Genomic DNA, 17,421 nt, shown 5'->3' with positions numbered 1-17,421 from the left:
GCATGCTATCTCACACGAAAAGTCTCAGATTTACTGCCTGTCAAAAACATGATGGACTATTTTTTTTCCCTTTGCTTTCCTCCGAATGTTTGGCAGACTCTCAACTAAGAGCTCATATTCAATTTCTTCTCTCGGTGTGCCGCGGACATCTCTAATTCCAGACAAAGACATATGGCTGAAAATGAACAAAAAAGAAACATAACCTTATTATGTTTGAAGGCTACCAGCAGTGTGTCATTTCATCCACAAGTTCCCATGCAAAACATACAGCTGGGGGGAGGGAGGTGTGTGTGAAGTGATGTAACATAGCTCTTAGTGAAGAAACAGTGCAATCCATTATCCTGCTGACCTCTGGCCGTTGACAAGCACACACATACAGTACACGGTGTCCTGTCATTTTGTTGTTATAAATGTGTAAATCATTTTCTTTCTGTCACAAAACAGGTTTTGACTATAAAACCTCACCTCTCCAGCAGGGTCACAGGGAAACTGAATCCCACCACAGACAAAGCACACTTTTATGCGTGCGGGCAGGGGCTGCCACTGATAGCAACAAAGATGACAATAGCTCAATGATGGTGTGAAGACTGCCTTTAAACTACTATATAGCATGTAAAGGGAACAATATAGACCCCCACCCCCAACCCCAGCAACCACACATACAACCAACCATGGAGCTCAAAAGTGTGTTTTAAGTTCACGATGCAGTGCCAAGGTCTGCCTACCCTTTCGTTTGCTGCTGTCTCTTTTTGCACGATCCCATTCAGCTGGACGGTGTGGCCTATCATCGTCTCGACAATGACAGTAGGTGGAAACGCTAGCTTTCATTACAGAAAGTATAAATAGTGTAATCTATCAGCCCTGCCAATCAGGATGATTGATTATGGCCTGTCAGAGAGGAGAGTGACACATTAGAAAAGTTTGGTTAACAATGCCTGTAGCTGGTGCGGGGCTGCTGCCACCCAGCCCAGTGATTAATGTGTTGTCAGCCTGTAATCCCACACCCACGCTTAATGAGGCAAGAATTTATCATCTCGGCAGAGTGGCAGATGTCAGGGAGAAAGGAATCCAAGTGGCTGGAAACAATATACTTTTTCTAGCCTGCGCCTGACATGTCTGACAACCTCTAAAAACCACAAAGAAGGCCTGTGTAAGCACAAACTTCAGTGGAGGGACTTTCAGCGCTGGCTCCAACGTCTGTTGCATGCTCATGAAAGTTGTTGCTGCTGAAAGAAGACTCCTCCTCCATTAACACTGTACTGAAGAACAGACAGAGCCGTTGTAATGGATTAAAGCTCAGATGATCGAGCACGTTGAGGGATCGGAAAACCCTACACTACCATGTTTGTGCACATAAAAGGAATTTTTTTAACAATTATATTCACAGTTGCACACAAATGAAACAATTTACTTTGGATCCTGTGGAAAAACATAAACAAACTTGATACTTCGGGATAAGCTACATGTACGTAAATATTATTTATCTGCATGTCATAAACAACAACAACAGCTTTCCCTGAATTATCTGATAAAAATCCAAATGTAAATTAAAGCTGCCAAGATTGGGGACACATGACAATCCACATCAAAGTAAACTATAAAAGCAAGTACTGAAAAAGTGATTAATGTGTAATGTCAACATCAACTAAAACAGACGAGCAAGAAAGTTTGCCACTATTTTGCAGAAACACCCAGTGGGGTGGGGAGATGAGAAAAAATAAAGTTTTAGAGCACAGAAAATACTAAGCCAGCTGTCTCTCATTAGGCTAGCAGCATCTTCCTGTCACCAAAGAGACCAACAGGGAGGATTAGCTCTGATTGGACTGATAGACCAACACACTGGGATGCTGCAATATGTAATAGCTAAAAGCATCAGTTGATAATTTGTGTAATTGAGGAGATGTCTTAGTGGCTATGATTTTGTTGCTACAGTACATGCACAGGGATTGTGGAGTTTTATAACCCCTTGGAACGCAATGAAAGAAGGCTCAGTTTTATAGGGGAACATAATAACTGAGATGCAGGGTTGTGTGCATAATTCACTTTACATCTGTCTCAAAAATACAGTAAGTGCTCAGTGATACTGGAAGGAGGAAGAGTACTTTATCCCTGCAGTTTTCAGTGCTCAAAAGAATCTTGGAAAACAGCAAATTTACTTGGCTCTCCCCAAAGATGTATAAAGAAAAGGCTTTGTCGCTTGCCAAACTCAGGCCTTCAATATTATTACACTAATAAAAACATTAAAAAATACTACTTTAGATAAAAAAAAAAAAACATAAAATATCTCATGATTTGTCAGAGTTTATGAAAGCTTTATATCAATATGGGAGCAGGAGACATCTCATTATTACTGGCCAGCCTTGGCCTGTGTTCTGACAGGCCTCAAACTCCATCGCTTAACGCAAGAGACATCAAGACAAGAAATGCTTCACCACAGACGCGTTCCATCTCTGTTCTGGATGCCAGCAGGAGGACAGGAAAATCAGTTAATGCAATGTGGCCACTTCTGCAGCTCATAAAAGTCCTTACAAAAACACATGTTTGTTTATATACACAGTGTTTAGCCAAAAATGAATAATACATCTATCATTTTCTCTTGCGAGTGAGACATGACACTCAGGTCACGCACCCCGTGTCTCCAGGCTTTGAAAGAGGCAATAAATCAATCTTGGCACTATTACTTACAATTAATTATGCTTTAAACTTTTACAGTGTGTTTATGATATGAAGGGCCTGGATGATTTATGTGGACAGTGTGAGTCACTCCCTCTAATTGCTGTTGTTTTCCCAGCTTATAACCCCTGTGTGACCTCTCAGTTTAAGATGCCAAAATAGCTCTGAACTGGGCCTGTTGCACTGTTCCAAGCTCTGGACAGGCTCATACTTCACCAATCAAAAACTAGTTATAGAGAAATACACAGACCAAGGGACACACCAGTCAGAGATACTGACTGACAGAAAAACTCACTACCTCAGAGAATGACTATGTGGCTCCCTGGAAATATCTGACACAAATGCACAGTATTTTATCTGTCATACAAACTAAACACATCAAGACAATTCCAAACATCTGTTTTAACATTTAGGATATGTTTTTATTAAAACGTGGAGAACAGCAACGTCTGAAGCAATGCAATTAGAGATAAGATGTTATGTAAAATGGGGGAAAGAACATTGTTTAAAATCAAGCAGGTCCCAATATGTCAGTGAGTTCATGTGGCTCAACATAAAGCAGACATGCACTCATAATGGTCACATTTTGCCCAGAATGCCTACTCAAGCCACAGTGCTGTCCTTACCCAACCTCCTTTATGCATATAGATTCAGGAATGTGTCATGAAAGAAGAGAGACAAATCAGGGTCCGGGATGTATAATAGCTGGTGCAAACAGTGAATCTAACAGAGAGCATATTAAACTTGCTTGCAAAGCAATCTATTGGGTTATATTTCCTTCCCCTGTTGAGAACCATATTCTTAGAGTTTTCTCTGAGGACGCATTTGTTCCGTAAAATGATTCAGCAAACCCACTAAAGGCACATTCACAAAGCGCTATATTGCATGCTGTTTGTTATGTTTGAGAGCTTCGGGGAACTCATAACTCATATGCACAGAGATGAACGTGGCAACATACTTTACAGGGTAGGTTTGAGACTTGGGGAAAAAAGCAAAGCAACCAACCTATAGCAACATGCCTCTTTTGTTCAGAGTTTCATAGCCAAAAAAACAACATCATTCATCACATAATGCACAATCATGGGTCTAAAACCATGCAGCTGATCTTGGATTTGGATGGATCCCTTCAGTGAAAACTTTAAAATGAACCGCTGTCTGCTGCCGTGTAAAACAGGTTAGTGTCTCGGGAAGAAAAAACAGAACTGAAAAGATCCACTTGAGGACTTTCCTGGCTCTGTCACTGTCGATTCCCTTGAAGAACCGTTACCCCGTGTGCAGAGACTCATGGGACCCTGGAGCTGGCTCAAGCCACCCTGCAATCCAGTCTGCTTTACATTATACGCACAAGGATGTGGGGGGAAAAAAAACTTGTGTTCATGCTAGAAAATCAAGACAAATACTTCATCCAGGCAAAATCTAAGTGACATCTGAGGAACATTTATACCCACTGATGTAGCTACAAAGCTGTGCTTAGTGAGGGGGGACCATAGAGTTAGTTCATTGACGGTAAAATACTCCTAAACATGTGGCAAAGAGTAAATGTTATTCTACTAGTTAAATCTGCTACGCACTTCTTAAGCAGTGCTTGGGATGTGAAAACAGGATGTACTGTCAGTGTTTTGATAGACATGGCCAGTTTAACCCAAGGGTTTGACAGCATAATGTTGGCTCCGTGGCAAAGTGGAGGGAGGTGCGGGAACCACGCCAAAGAGTACCACATGTATTTTCCGAAAGCAGCCCAAAACAGTCCAAATGGCTCTACGTGGTTTAACGCCATTTCATTCCATGACCTCCAAGTCCTCAAAGAGAATTATCACATTATAGCATTCCAACACGCCCAATTTCCCAAAATACAGCTCAAGGCTTTTTCAGTCTGACTTTGCTTAGTGTAGTGGTTTTGGGAAAACACTTCAATCGTTCCTGCTGTGTCCTTTTGTTTACTTCAGGTATTTATACATTTTCTCTCTCTATCTCGTCTTAGTTATCTTGCATCTCTTTCTGTCCAACTGCTTGTCCCTTCCACTCAGAGATACATTGTAACACAAAACTCCAAAGAGAAAATTACCCCTTTCACTGTTTGAAGTGGACACTAAAACATATTGAACAGACAAGTTAAAGGCAGCTTAATATCACCCTCTTACAATGTCATGCCCACTAGTGCATGAAGACGCAGTGACAATTAAAGACGTGACAAAATTATACCCAGTGTATGGGCATGGTTATTTTATTTGAGCTCAATTTTTTTGTTTTCTTCTTTGTCAGGCCATTTGTGTGACATAAAGGTATATAATATTCTAAAGGCTTTTTTGTTAATTCTGCACTAGCGCACTTCAGCTCAAGCTTTTGTGTGAGTACGTTGGCCTGCAAACAACATGGGGAGTGTATGAAAAGTTATGGTGTTCATATTGTGCTAAAGACCATAACTGCTTTATCAGAACCATGTGGCCTCACTCAGCCCTATGCCATAATGGCAAGATTGAAAAGGACTTTAAATTGTGGTCACAGCCCTTTAAGATATGCCTCACAAGAGGTCTTGAAAGTTCAGCACTGTCTCTGTCTTTCATAGCAAACCCATTAAGTATTCCAATACATAGATCATGCAATGGAAATGATTGCATAGGGAAGGGGCTTTTTCTTCTGATTTATGCTGTCATGAATGGGCATGTATCACTGTAACTTAGCCGCAGTGGCTGCTGTTACTATGGTTTCAATTTATCTACTGTAAATAGTAGGAAAAGAGATTTGTCATACAAAGTCTTGGAGGAAAAATAACTTTAAATGATACATCCAAAGTCAAATAATTTTTTAAATAAACCTTTTAAAAATCACGTCTGAGAGTCTGTATTTTTCCCTCCAATACTTGTGCTAATTGAGACTCAAATGGTAGCGGAAGCGACAGTGAGACAGCTAATTACCATCCTTTGTAATGAAGCAAATGGCAGACACTGTACCATGAGCCACTGTTATGAGCAACACCCTGCTGTACCAGACATAAAAGCAAACACAAATATCTAATTATGCTATCATCTCTGCCTGCTTTCCTGTTCTGTTGCAGACGTTTCGCTAATTGGTGGCCCGCAGTATTGGTCAGCTTACAATCACTCTGATGATGTGGACAATTAGAGCCGGGAGGTACTCATGGCTCATCAAGTCTGAGATAGCTGACACATCATGCCTCATCTATATCAAAACAAATGTTGTGGAAATGCTGCTTTGACATCCCAGTGCCCAGACACGGAATATGTCCAGCAAAAATTCTCTTCATCATGCAGACTCAGTTAGCAAAAGATAGCAAAAGTACTGTATGTTCAGGAGAACAAAATTATGAGTGCTATGGGAGGCAGACGTGTTTTCATCAAAGCTTTAACCTTTTACTTTGCATAGGGAATAAATAATCATATACAGCAGGTTCAAAGACACAAAGACACAAAAACACACACGTCATGTCAGCTGGAATCACTGATTATCTCTCCTTTCATCTAAGGCTGTGGCGACAAAGGCAAACATTTCCTTTTCACTGACAAGCTATGTAAATAAAATCTTATAAAGTGAGTTTACCCTGCCAAAAAGCATTGTAGAGGTCCTTAGTTTCTTTTCCTATAAAGTGGATGAACAGTGTTTTCATTCCACTTTTCTCCATCTACCAAACATGCCAGACTGAGGTTAAATTATTTCAGTGTTTTTCTTTCTTGCTTGCCACTAGCATGAAGAGTCAAGAACAAAGGATAGTATGAAATGACACTAACATAGAAGAGTATCTTAGCGGATTTTTTTGAAACGATAAATACTTTGTTTTCAATACTCTACTACTACTACTCTAAATCCAATTTTATCTCTCGGGCTCACTGTCTGAATCCCAGAGAGCTTGAAATGACAAAGTTTAGCTAATCCAGTAAATATTTCATGGCTTTACATTACATGAAATCAAATCAACGCAAAAGCTGTTCATTTATATTGTATTATCAAAGGTGTAGAAGAAGGGGGAAGGGTGAAAAGAGTCGAGGCGGGTATATCTGTGAACCTCCAAACTCAAATTAGTTTGTGTGGCCCAAAACAAGAGAGGGAGGAATAAGTGCACAGATTCGGGATAATTAAGCAATTGTGAGCTGCATGTACGTGAGCTGTCACTCCAATCGCCAGCCATGTCACACTTGGCAACACAACCACAGCCGGACAGCCGCCCGTCGTCTTTGATCTAGGCTCATGCATACAAAATCAGGTCACTTCATGGTCACACACATTTAGACACACGCACTCAATACTAAGCAAAAGGAGGCTCTTTTTAAAGGGCAACAGCAGTAGGACCTCTGTAAAGGGAGACTGACAGTCAAACACGTACAGGAAGAAAGAAAGGCTAAAGGAGAAGAAAAGCAAACGGAACAAATGGATTAAGGTGAAAAATCCACCCGAGTCTTCAGAGGGGGCTACTCACTAAACAGTGTAGTAAAATAAAAAAAAAAGATGGGGGGGTGACTTAACTTACAGGTTCTGACTTGGGTTTGACGACTTTCATGAATGCTCCTCTCGCCTGTGCCTCCATCACTTCCTTTTTGGTTACTTTCCTGGTATCCAGAAACTTCAGCTTGGGCAACTTATGCAGAACAAAGTACCTGCAAGAAAAGAACAACTTAAACTGTACCGTACTGCTGCCTTACAAGATCTTCTTGTAGGGCAGTTTTTGACAAAGACACAAACAGAGAAGAAGCATGTAAACTATGATATATTAATCAAACTGAAACAAATTCTTATATGTAAATGCACCCATCACAGATCCTTGAAAGGAAGCTGTGTTTACTGAGATTTAATGGCGATATTTTCTTGCATGTAATAACCTTCAAAGCTAGTAAGAATAAGTGCAACATATAAATAGCACGAAAGGAGATACAACCCGTCTGCCAGAGCTGTCATTCTGGCAGCATCACAGATATCTCTCTAAGCTTTCAGACACACTGTCTTTCATTGGGAGGGAGAGAAATGTCAAAAGATAATGGTGGGAATACATAGATGACAGCAGATACTTTCACAGGGAGGAAGGGATAGAGGAACCAGTATGTCAGGGTTGAGCCAGTAGCCAAAAAGGACATGCATGTGGCACCTAAGCAAAGGGTGAGAAAGGACAGGGGACTTGCGCACAGACAAGACCTCTGCGCAAAGAGCAATGACAAATTGGTGATGGTGATGGCAATGAGAGGAGATAGCAAAGGTTGTGTCAAGTTTTCAACACCTTATAAGGATTATAAGGAAGATGCCAGGATCATGTTTAGATTGACAGAGAACAGAAAGTGTCCATATTCAACAGTCAGGAGAATGGAACAGATCTATACAATTAGAAAAGAGTTCAAACATATAACGTGTCCCCAAATGACTGCTTATACAGACATTATTATGGGTAAAATGACCTGCTCTTAACCCCGGAGGAGAACTTCTTTCCAGTGAGAGCACTAAGATCCAAGAGGCCCCATTCCCATCCTGTGTTACCATCCTTGTAAAATGAGTTTGTTCAGGGCATTTCCATGATGAAATGTGAAGATGCCCTTGGGAAACATGTGGAGAGGTTATTCTCCATAGGTAACCTACCATCACAGGGTCAGAGCAGATGACAAGCCTCTGTCAGCCAGTAGGGATATTAATGATTCAACCCAACCACAGAGGGAGGATTTGAGAACACAAAAGGGTAGGGAGCAGGGAAGAAAAATATGACTAGGGAAAAGAAAGGCTCATACACTTTATTATCAATAACACACACAGCATGTGTTGACATCTACAATACATGGTCTCTGCTGCTTTGGGAGTAACACTTCTCTAAGAACTATCTTATCTAAATAATAAAAATAAAAAACATTTTAAAAAAAAATCTCAATCACAATGTATAATCAAATTTTCTTACTAATAAATATTTTTTTTACAAGAACTGTGTAATCTGGTACAAAGTACACTGGAACATGACACAATGGCCTGATGCTATACACAAAATATTTTTAAAGGAGTTTCCTTGATATAATTCCTTAAGTTATAATAACATTTCAGCTGAATGTAAATATCAATACATGTATTTATTGGTAAGTTTACACCCCATAATTTGGACTAGATACTTCCTGTACATTTCAACTACGCAAACAGAAAAATTCAGGTGACCTGCTGTTTAGAGTGAAAGGGGATTATTGTGTTTTACGTTTTAATAGCTAACTGGAATTACTTAAAGGCATACCAACTGAAATCCATTTCCTTTTTCCTTGTACTCAATAGCAAATTATGTAGCCTTATTCCAGGAACCTACATATGACATTATAGTTACATCACAGTGCAAGTCTAAGAACACATAAAATAAACAATATAAAATTTAATAAATTAATATTTATAGGTATTGAGTGTAATTATTATGCAGTTTAATCTACAGCATTTAGAAAAAAGGTTGAGTGAACACAAAGTACAGCTGGTGGTTAAGGTTCCTCAGGCATATCCCCTTTGATCTGCCTCAAAGAGATTGGACAAACTGATAACCTTTACCACGATAAGAGGTTAAATCGTCACATAAAGACGTGTTAATCTTTACACATTTGAGGCAAAAACAAAAACAAAAAACTAATAACTTGAGTTGCATGCACGGTCACAACATTTCCAAGTTTCTCCACATTCAACTCATATGTTATTGTAGTACCACAAATGGCCACTGAGTGTGTGCATGGTTAGGTAAGAAAAGGACAACATTTAAACTCCTTGCAGGCTGCACAATGTTGTGTGAATGAAGGTTATGGTTCTATGTCATTGCACTGATTGGGGCCCCGATGCAACACACCATGATATTTCACTTGAGAGGCTGAGAGCTCCTGAGGCATTGGGCTGAGTATTTATTGCCCAAGGCCAGTGCTGTCATGACCTGCATACAGCCTAACCTTGTCAGACATGAAATCTGCATCACGCTCAAATTGATGTTTTACTATGTGACACATTATGAATATTACATTACAGGACCGTAGATGTTGTCAGTCAAAACAGAAAAGCTTTCCTCACCAGTAAGATAAGCATGCAAGGAGAGGGGAAAGGGGGAGAAGGGAAGACAAGAAAATGAGGAGGGTGAGTGGGGGGGAGAAAGGGAGACAAAGAGAGAAGGAAGATTATTCAAGAAAAGCATGGGTGGTAAATGATTAATAGGCAACACAGACTCAGAAACAAGCACTTAGGGCTAAAACAGACAAAAGAGAGTATGCTTTTCCCCTTTTATCGCATTTCATGTAAAGGACCCTGACAAATGGTGGTCATATTGCATGGCTTGAGGCCTGGCTTGATGTTTAATGCATCATCTGCTCTGGTAAGGCAGGGTAGTAAACACTCATTTGTGGTGGTGACTAGTCACACATGAAATCCATTTTGCAAACTGGAGTGTAGAAGGGCCGGTTGACAAAGCTTTTAGGGTTATGTGTTTGAATCCACAGTGTGCTTGTGAAAAAAAGAAGAACATATCTAAACCCATTACTCCTAAAAAAAAAAAAGTTGTAATTCTCAACAGTTAGTAACAAACTAGTATGACTGAACACACACAGAACATTATCTCTCAGTCTGTATACCTAAACATTTTTGTGTTACATCATCACAGTTAGTCCATTTAGTAACTGACCTGTATCTTTGGTAGTCATCCTCATCCTTATCCGGGTCAACCAGCTGGTTGGGGCAGGCCTCATTTCCCAGCAGGCTTAGATACTGCAGTGATGGGGTCACATCAGCCAAGTGTTCCAGCAAGACCTCGATATCAGTCAGGTGTCAAAGGGCGGATGTCAAGGACCTAGCGCTGTTAATTACATTAGCATTTACTACCCGCACAGCCCGTCCCAGGCCTGTCTGCACTAAAACATGTCACTGTCAAATTTACCGAGGTGCTCAAAGGGGCTAGTCACTGGCTTTGTGAGACTGGGCAGACAGAGGGGCAATTTAAGGTGCAGGCTTTGGCATATAGTAGCGACACAATTTGGCTGCTGCTCTCTCTCTCCTTCTCTCGATCTCTTTCATTTCCTAGGTGGCCGGGTGCAGAACAGTGACAAAATGATGGATGCCCTGTGGTTCAAACAGTCCGTGCTTCCCAGAGCCGTGCTGTGGAAAACTTTTGCGAAACGTGGAAAAAACAAACAGCCCCTAAGCAGGCACATTCATCACTAATACATTCACTTGGAAAATTGAGCCCCAAAGTGTCAAAATACAACTGCACTAATGCAGTGCTCGAGATTTAAAATGGCACTGTGCCACGACAGGATGTACATAATTGGCCTATTAGCATGTGCCGACCACTTCATAACCAAACTCAGCACACAGTCCCAGACGCACACTTCAAGGAGCCCCAGTTTTAATGTTGACTCTGGAAGTGTGTGTGTGTGTGTGGGTGGGTGGGTGTGTGTGAATGTGTGAGAGAGCAAGAGCATCGTTATCCAGTTGGATCTGCATAACCAGTGAAAAACAGGACACATTGCTAAACCAGTTCTGAAGCTTAGAGGGGAAGTTCACACATTTCTGACTGATCATAAACAGCCCTGCAATGTGTCTATGTTTTGAATTTAGGGTGGCTGTGCTGAGCTCTGGTTTTAACATGTTTACATTGGGTGGCAAGTCAAACAGAGAACTCTTATAATAAATGTGCAGAAAAGCAGGCATATTCTATCATTTTCTGTGTAGCTAATTAAATAAATGATTGCTTCTATTACAGTGAAGTCGAGTAATAACGCATCTGATGGCAATGGGAAAAATCCTGATTTGACAAATTTCTGTAAATTAAAATTAGTAATATTGCTAAAGAGCAAACAGATCACACTAGATTTTGTGTCATTCTAATAATTTAGGCTTAAAACAAATTATACTCCGAAAAGGAAAACACATTAGTAATATTGACTGTAAACTCGGGTTCCACTAGAGGTCCCTGTGGTTCAAAAACTGCTCCTGTGTGGTGCTCTGAGACAGTTGAGCTCTTCTACTCTCCTTTGCACCTCACAGTGCCCTCTGCAAGGCCATGACATAAAAAGTAGCCTTTTATGACAAAGGCAGGTTTTAGTGACACAAGACAGTAAAGTAAGTAAACGGCCAACTCTGATGTCTGTAATCTATGTTTGCAGAATTGAGTGCAAACCAAAATGAGAGAACGATTAAGCGATTTGTTTGAAAGGATATTTGGTTCTTATTGAGTGTGAGGGTGTGCAGGTTGGGTAACCTGGGCAACTGTAGGTCATTTCCCAGCAGATTGTTGTCGACGACCAGCTCTTCCAGCTCAGTGAACATTTTGAGGCCTGCCAGTGACCTGCAACGATAAAGCAACAGGAAAACTGTTATGGCTCTAAATCTGGTCAGCCATTATTGTGCAGAAATAAATATTTCAGCCTCCCTCTTTCATACACCGGGAGAATATGGGTCTGGGCCTGTCAGAGAAGTGAATGACAAGAATTAGTGGTGCTGAGCTCCCCTGGCATGGTGAGGCATCCTTCAGCGGCTGGCAGGATGAGGGATGGGGGTCACTTGTGAGTAGCCAGGATTCAAAACAAAAGGCTTCAGAAATGCGGCAGGCAGGATGAATTTGTCAATGTCTTGTGCCTTGAGGCGCCCAGTTTCGCCTGACCCTAACCCTCCATTCCCAAGACAAATCACTCTGTCACAGTTCACCTTCACTCCCCAGACACAAATTTAACTTGTCATCCATCATTTTCACAGAGGAACCGGAATACACTCACAATCACAGATGGAATGGAAGAAAAAAACTTTTTTTTTTTTTGGCAACTGTGCTGTGATAGGGGTTAGTATTGGAATTTTAACATCAAAGAACTTTTTTTTTATTTTTTTAGAGGAGGAATTCTGCCTTTCTGCTCCTTTTTATGACACATTGCAAAGAGAGGTGAAGGGTCATTTCAACGCTTTCCCAGTTTGTCTCTTATGCACATACACATTCGCACAGGCATAAAAATGATGGAAGGTGGTGTTAGGAGTAATGTTAGGGCCCTGCAAAGTTCAAGTCATACAAGGTGCACAAAAGCAATGTGTGTGTTGTCTAATCCTTCACACTGTCAGGATGCCATGTTAAAGTGTCCTGGGCGACTTCATTGACATTTAAATCTGCCAGAACTTGACGCAAGCTGTGTACCTGTCGCACATAAGGTAATCTGACAATATTTTAAATTAATTAATATATCTGACTATTTTAACTATGATTATCTACATTATAAGGATCTTAAATCTCTATTTTTACAGGATTCACAGATAACCTTCCAATGAGGATATGTAAATATAAATTCCAGTCAACAGTGTCATATTTTAACATGATAACTTCCATTTACATTGAGGTATAAATAGTTTCAGTGTAACCTACTGCCCCTCGCTGTCAGGGGCTGCCATAATACACCAACTAAAAGCAATGTAACTATAACACCTGCATAACACCTGGAGCAGAATCCAATGAAGTCAATGTGTAACATACAGCTACATGAGTTATTGGCTCATAGTAGGCTCTTTTGATAATCTTGAGCCACCTAGACGTAGGCCTTGATCCAAAAACTCACACAGATACTGGCAGCAACTTTAAACTACAAAGTAAAATGTTGCAAATATCCCCTCTGTTGCAAAATGCCAAAATCAGCAATTCATTGTTGACTTGCAAGTGAGATGGTCAGAGCTGCCTCATTTCAAAAGACATCAACACACACACTTGACACCCACAACAACATCTGACAGCTGCTAGCCAGTGTGCTGGCAAAGCCACTACCTGACAACCTCTTATCAGGTCTGATTAATGCACTGGCAAGATGAATGAATGGAGAGATGTGCCAGTTTTATGAAATCCTGTGGAGTTAGCTTGTTTTTCCTCCTGGTGTTCTCATTTTTAAAAGCAAGAAAGCCTATTAACTATACCTAACCACACATAGCTGATAAAATGATAAACTAACAAAATAATTATTTGTCTATGCGTTGATTTACTGTGACTTGGTAGTAAAAAAAAAAAAACTTAATCTGCAAGTAAAATCTTTGTTTCTGTAGTAAGCAATCCAGTACCATATATAATAAACATTATTTAATTTGCTGTAAACAGAGATTTGCTAACTAACTATTGCCACCTGTAAGTGCATGTGTGTGTGTGTGTGTGTGTGTGTATGATGGGATGCAGTCCTGTGGGTTATGTTATTAGCTGCTCGGTTAAAGGGAGCCGCATGGCACAGGAGGGAGCCTTATTAATTGTTGTTTTCATGTCACCACTGCTGCGTGCACTGGCTGATTTAATCAGTTAAATTCACAGCCAGGGGAGAGCCACTGAGTCCCATCCAGCATTAACTACAGTGCAGGGATTGAACTTCTAATACTCTCCAGCTTTATGTGCTCCCTCTACAGATTTCCATAGCTGGTTTCATTACTTTTTATAAGCTTTCTTGTTTTAAACGTGCAGCTTGGAAAACTAACAAAGTTTAAGCAATGCAGTAAAAGTACTTCACTTTAAAAAAGAAAAAAAAAAAAAAAACGAGAGCTTTTAATAAAACTAATGAGCATAATTGACTTAAATCCCAGAGCTATAGAGATTTGGTAAACAGCAAACACAGGCATAGGAAACAGGCAACACACTTAACTTTTACTGTAAATATATGTTATATATGTTTATGTTCATGTGTATATAATCTAATAGGAGAAATCTATTTTACAGCTAAATATATGGAAAAATATCATTTCCCTTATAAGAAATATGCTTTTAAAAATTAGATGTATAATTGGACGTGATCAAATGGCATTTTGTTAAACCTCCAACTAGCAAGAGACAGGGAGACACAGCAGCTTTAATGAGGTGAGGCAATAATTCTTCTCCTTGTTAAGATAATTATGATCAGCCTCATTGCCATAGGTAATACTTCACATTGTCCCTCTTTAAGCTTTGACTAGCATCTAGCTTTTGTAAGCTCTCCTATCATTCAACCCTGTATGCATCAGTGCATGTGCTTAAATACAGTATATATTTGGATATTTAAGATTGAAACCTCTATTATCAGCTAAGATCCTGTCTACTAAACACACAAAGCACACGTACTAATATTTAACTCAAGTACAAACTGCACACAGGAATCAGTGGTGGATGTGGGGAAGCCAGCCAAGGACACTGGAGGGGAGACACTGACTCAGAGAACAGCCCTGCCAGATCAATACACTAATACTAACGCAGACATAATGATTGATAAACAGCTGCTGACAACAGAGGGAAGAAAACTCTCGACCATTATTGGCTGAAATGTCAGTCACTCCTGCCAATGCAACGTACAAGTGTCATGTCAAATATCCTCAGGCAACACATGAAAAATGGAAAATGGCAGTCTTGGTCTTTTCACACATTACACAGCCTCCTTCCTTTGTCTGTTGCTTTTAAACAGCTGCTTAAATGAATCATAGTTGCCAATATTTAGAAACACTCAAGATGATAGGTCAAATGTGGAGTTTGTCTAAACCGTACATTATAGAACTATAATAGTCAGAGAGGTCAGAGGCAACATCCCTGCAGCTACCCCCGCTACAATAGTGAAAAAGTTTCTGGGTCTGACATTTATTAAAAACACACACAAACAAAAGCTGGAGAGCTCTTGCAGCTGCAGTCCACAGTTACAGGGCTGATTTCCTCTCAAAGGTCGCACTGGTGCAGAAAGGCAATGTTATTCTAAATGGAGGGCCAGAGCTGTACAGTGACAGGCATACTGACTTCCTGTTCAGAGGGCAACAGATAAATGTTTGATGAATTGACCAATACTGGGGGTATGATGGCCTTCATATGTGCATAATGGACTATTCAGACCACACATCAGATTGCCTGTCAGGATAACGTACTGTAATGATGGGCAAGGGCTGGGGAACTGGGAAGCCTACTATGTGGAGTGGCTTTAATAAACTTAATAAGAAAGGTGAATGGAGAGGGGCTGGCTAGAGACGGAGAAAAGTTTGAGCCTAAAACAGTCAAAATATTCTGATGGTTGTGGTCACTATGTGTCTAAATATCCCAAAGATTGTTGTCCTAAAACAATCAATCTCCCAGTTATCTTAAATCAAATTAATGTATTTTACAAATTAGGTCTGAATTGCTGCATGTATATTATATATATATATATATATATATAAACATACTTTTAGTAAAATAAACTGGTGGTCAACAGGTGTAGTACATTAGCTTCTTTTGGTTCTACTCTGAGTAGTACATGTAAATGAATAGCATTATTCTTCCCTCTGACGTCCCTATATTAAAATATCTCTTTTATTCTAGCTGAAAAACCTTTAGTTTAGATTATGTCATCTCGTCACACTTACTATGGCGTTTGTAATCCTGGCCAACCTACTTTTCCAGAGCTCCTTCAGATGACATAATCAGAAACGCCTCTGGAGGAACTTTTCAGCTAGTTGCAGAGCAATATTTTAATATAGTGAAGCTAGAGGGAAGTTTGAAAGCAAGCATGTACATTTACACCCTTAAGTAAAGCCATAGAAAGCAAGTTGGAAATTGGTGAAGTCTTCCTTTAATACACCAATTTTCCAATAGTTCAACACAGCTATAACCAACAACATACAACACATAACCACAAATAAACATCAAAAAACACCAAAATATGGCAACAAAAACACTATCGGGATTAACTCATGGTGAAAATGACATTATCTGTAAAGCAAATTAATGCCCTGCAACCCCCTCAGGCCACAAACTTCCCTCTATCCATATATCCATCCATCTATCCCTCCATCCAAACATCCACCTCCACATAGTGCTCATCAGGACTGTTCCAACACTCTGCCCTCCAGCTACAGTTTATGGCCTATACACAACTCTCTACATGCATTTCTGATGGCAATGGTGAATTAGACCGTCATTATCTTTCCCCATTTCCCCCACAGCTCTCCCTTTCTCACCCCTTACATGTAGACAGTCACTGCTCGGTGTGGCACTCCTCTCTGTATTGCCAGGCTTCAGGTGACAGTCATTTAAAGATCACACATCAACAACACATACAGCCCTCCCTGAATGCATGTCAATTCACACATGGGAAGGGGATTACACGTCTCCTCTCAGGCAGCTGCAAATTACTATTAATGGCGATGCAGAGTACGTTTGGAGCCGCCAGCAAATCTCTTCTTTATGTGGGTTCACTCTTAATCTGCTTTGAATATTGCGCTATGCTTGCTCCTGATAGCCTATGTGTAAAAACATCACCAGCTACAAAGCTGTCAATTGGAGGTGGCATGTCAGATTGAACTTTACACAGGGTTACATCATGCAAAACAAAAATCTCTTTAGAGAACATAAACAAATTCAAGCAAGAAGAAATCTGTGAAACATAATTAGCAAAGTTCTTTGTTGATGAAGAAGTTAAATATCACTGCTCATTACCTCATACTCTATGAGGTTATTATGTGAGAAGTGCAGATTAAATTGTTAAAAACACGTACACCATGGTGTGTCTGTTGAATGCTTAAAGCTAGCTTCTGTGTGTGTGTGTGTGTGTGTGTGTGTGTGTGTGTGTGTGTGTATGTTTGAATGATAACATCACTGTGGATCCTGCAGTGTCTGAGTTATAGACTATCCCTGTGGATATTCCTGCTGAGTGTGTGAGGTTAATATTCTCTCTAAATGTCATTAGCGCTGGCAGAGGGGCTGAGAGCACTGAATCAGACAGGGACTGATCCTGTCAATTCATTTCGCACCACCCCCACCGTCCCTACACACACACACACACACACACACACACACACACACACACACACACACACACA

The 17,421-nt window shown here is 40.3% G+C and overlaps 1 protein-coding gene across 1 annotated transcript in view; it reads right to left on the bottom strand.

Moving 5' to 3' along the window:
• Positions 1-17,421, bottom strand: part of lrmda (leucine rich melanocyte differentiation associated) — a 204,366-nt gene that overhangs the window by 50,832 nt on the left and 136,113 nt on the right. Inside the window, exons 3-5 of the mRNA XM_067519423.1 lie at positions 11,824-11,950; positions 10,289-10,428; positions 7,157-7,283 (exon numbers count right to left, since the gene is read on the bottom strand). Coding sequence (XP_067375524.1) covers positions 7,157-7,283; positions 10,289-10,428; positions 11,824-11,950 — 394 coding nt within the window. The remainder of the gene's footprint in view (positions 1-7,156; positions 7,284-10,288; positions 10,429-11,823; positions 11,951-17,421) is intronic.

The sequence above is a fragment of the Channa argus genome, chromosome 1 (assembly GCF_033026475.1).
Source record: "Channa argus isolate prfri chromosome 1, Channa argus male v1.0, whole genome shotgun sequence".
Classification (NCBI taxonomy): domain Eukaryota; kingdom Metazoa; phylum Chordata; class Actinopteri; order Anabantiformes; family Channidae; genus Channa; species Channa argus.
The sequence above is the reverse complement of the archived record's forward strand: the minus strand, read 5'-3'. Positions and strand labels throughout refer to the sequence as shown.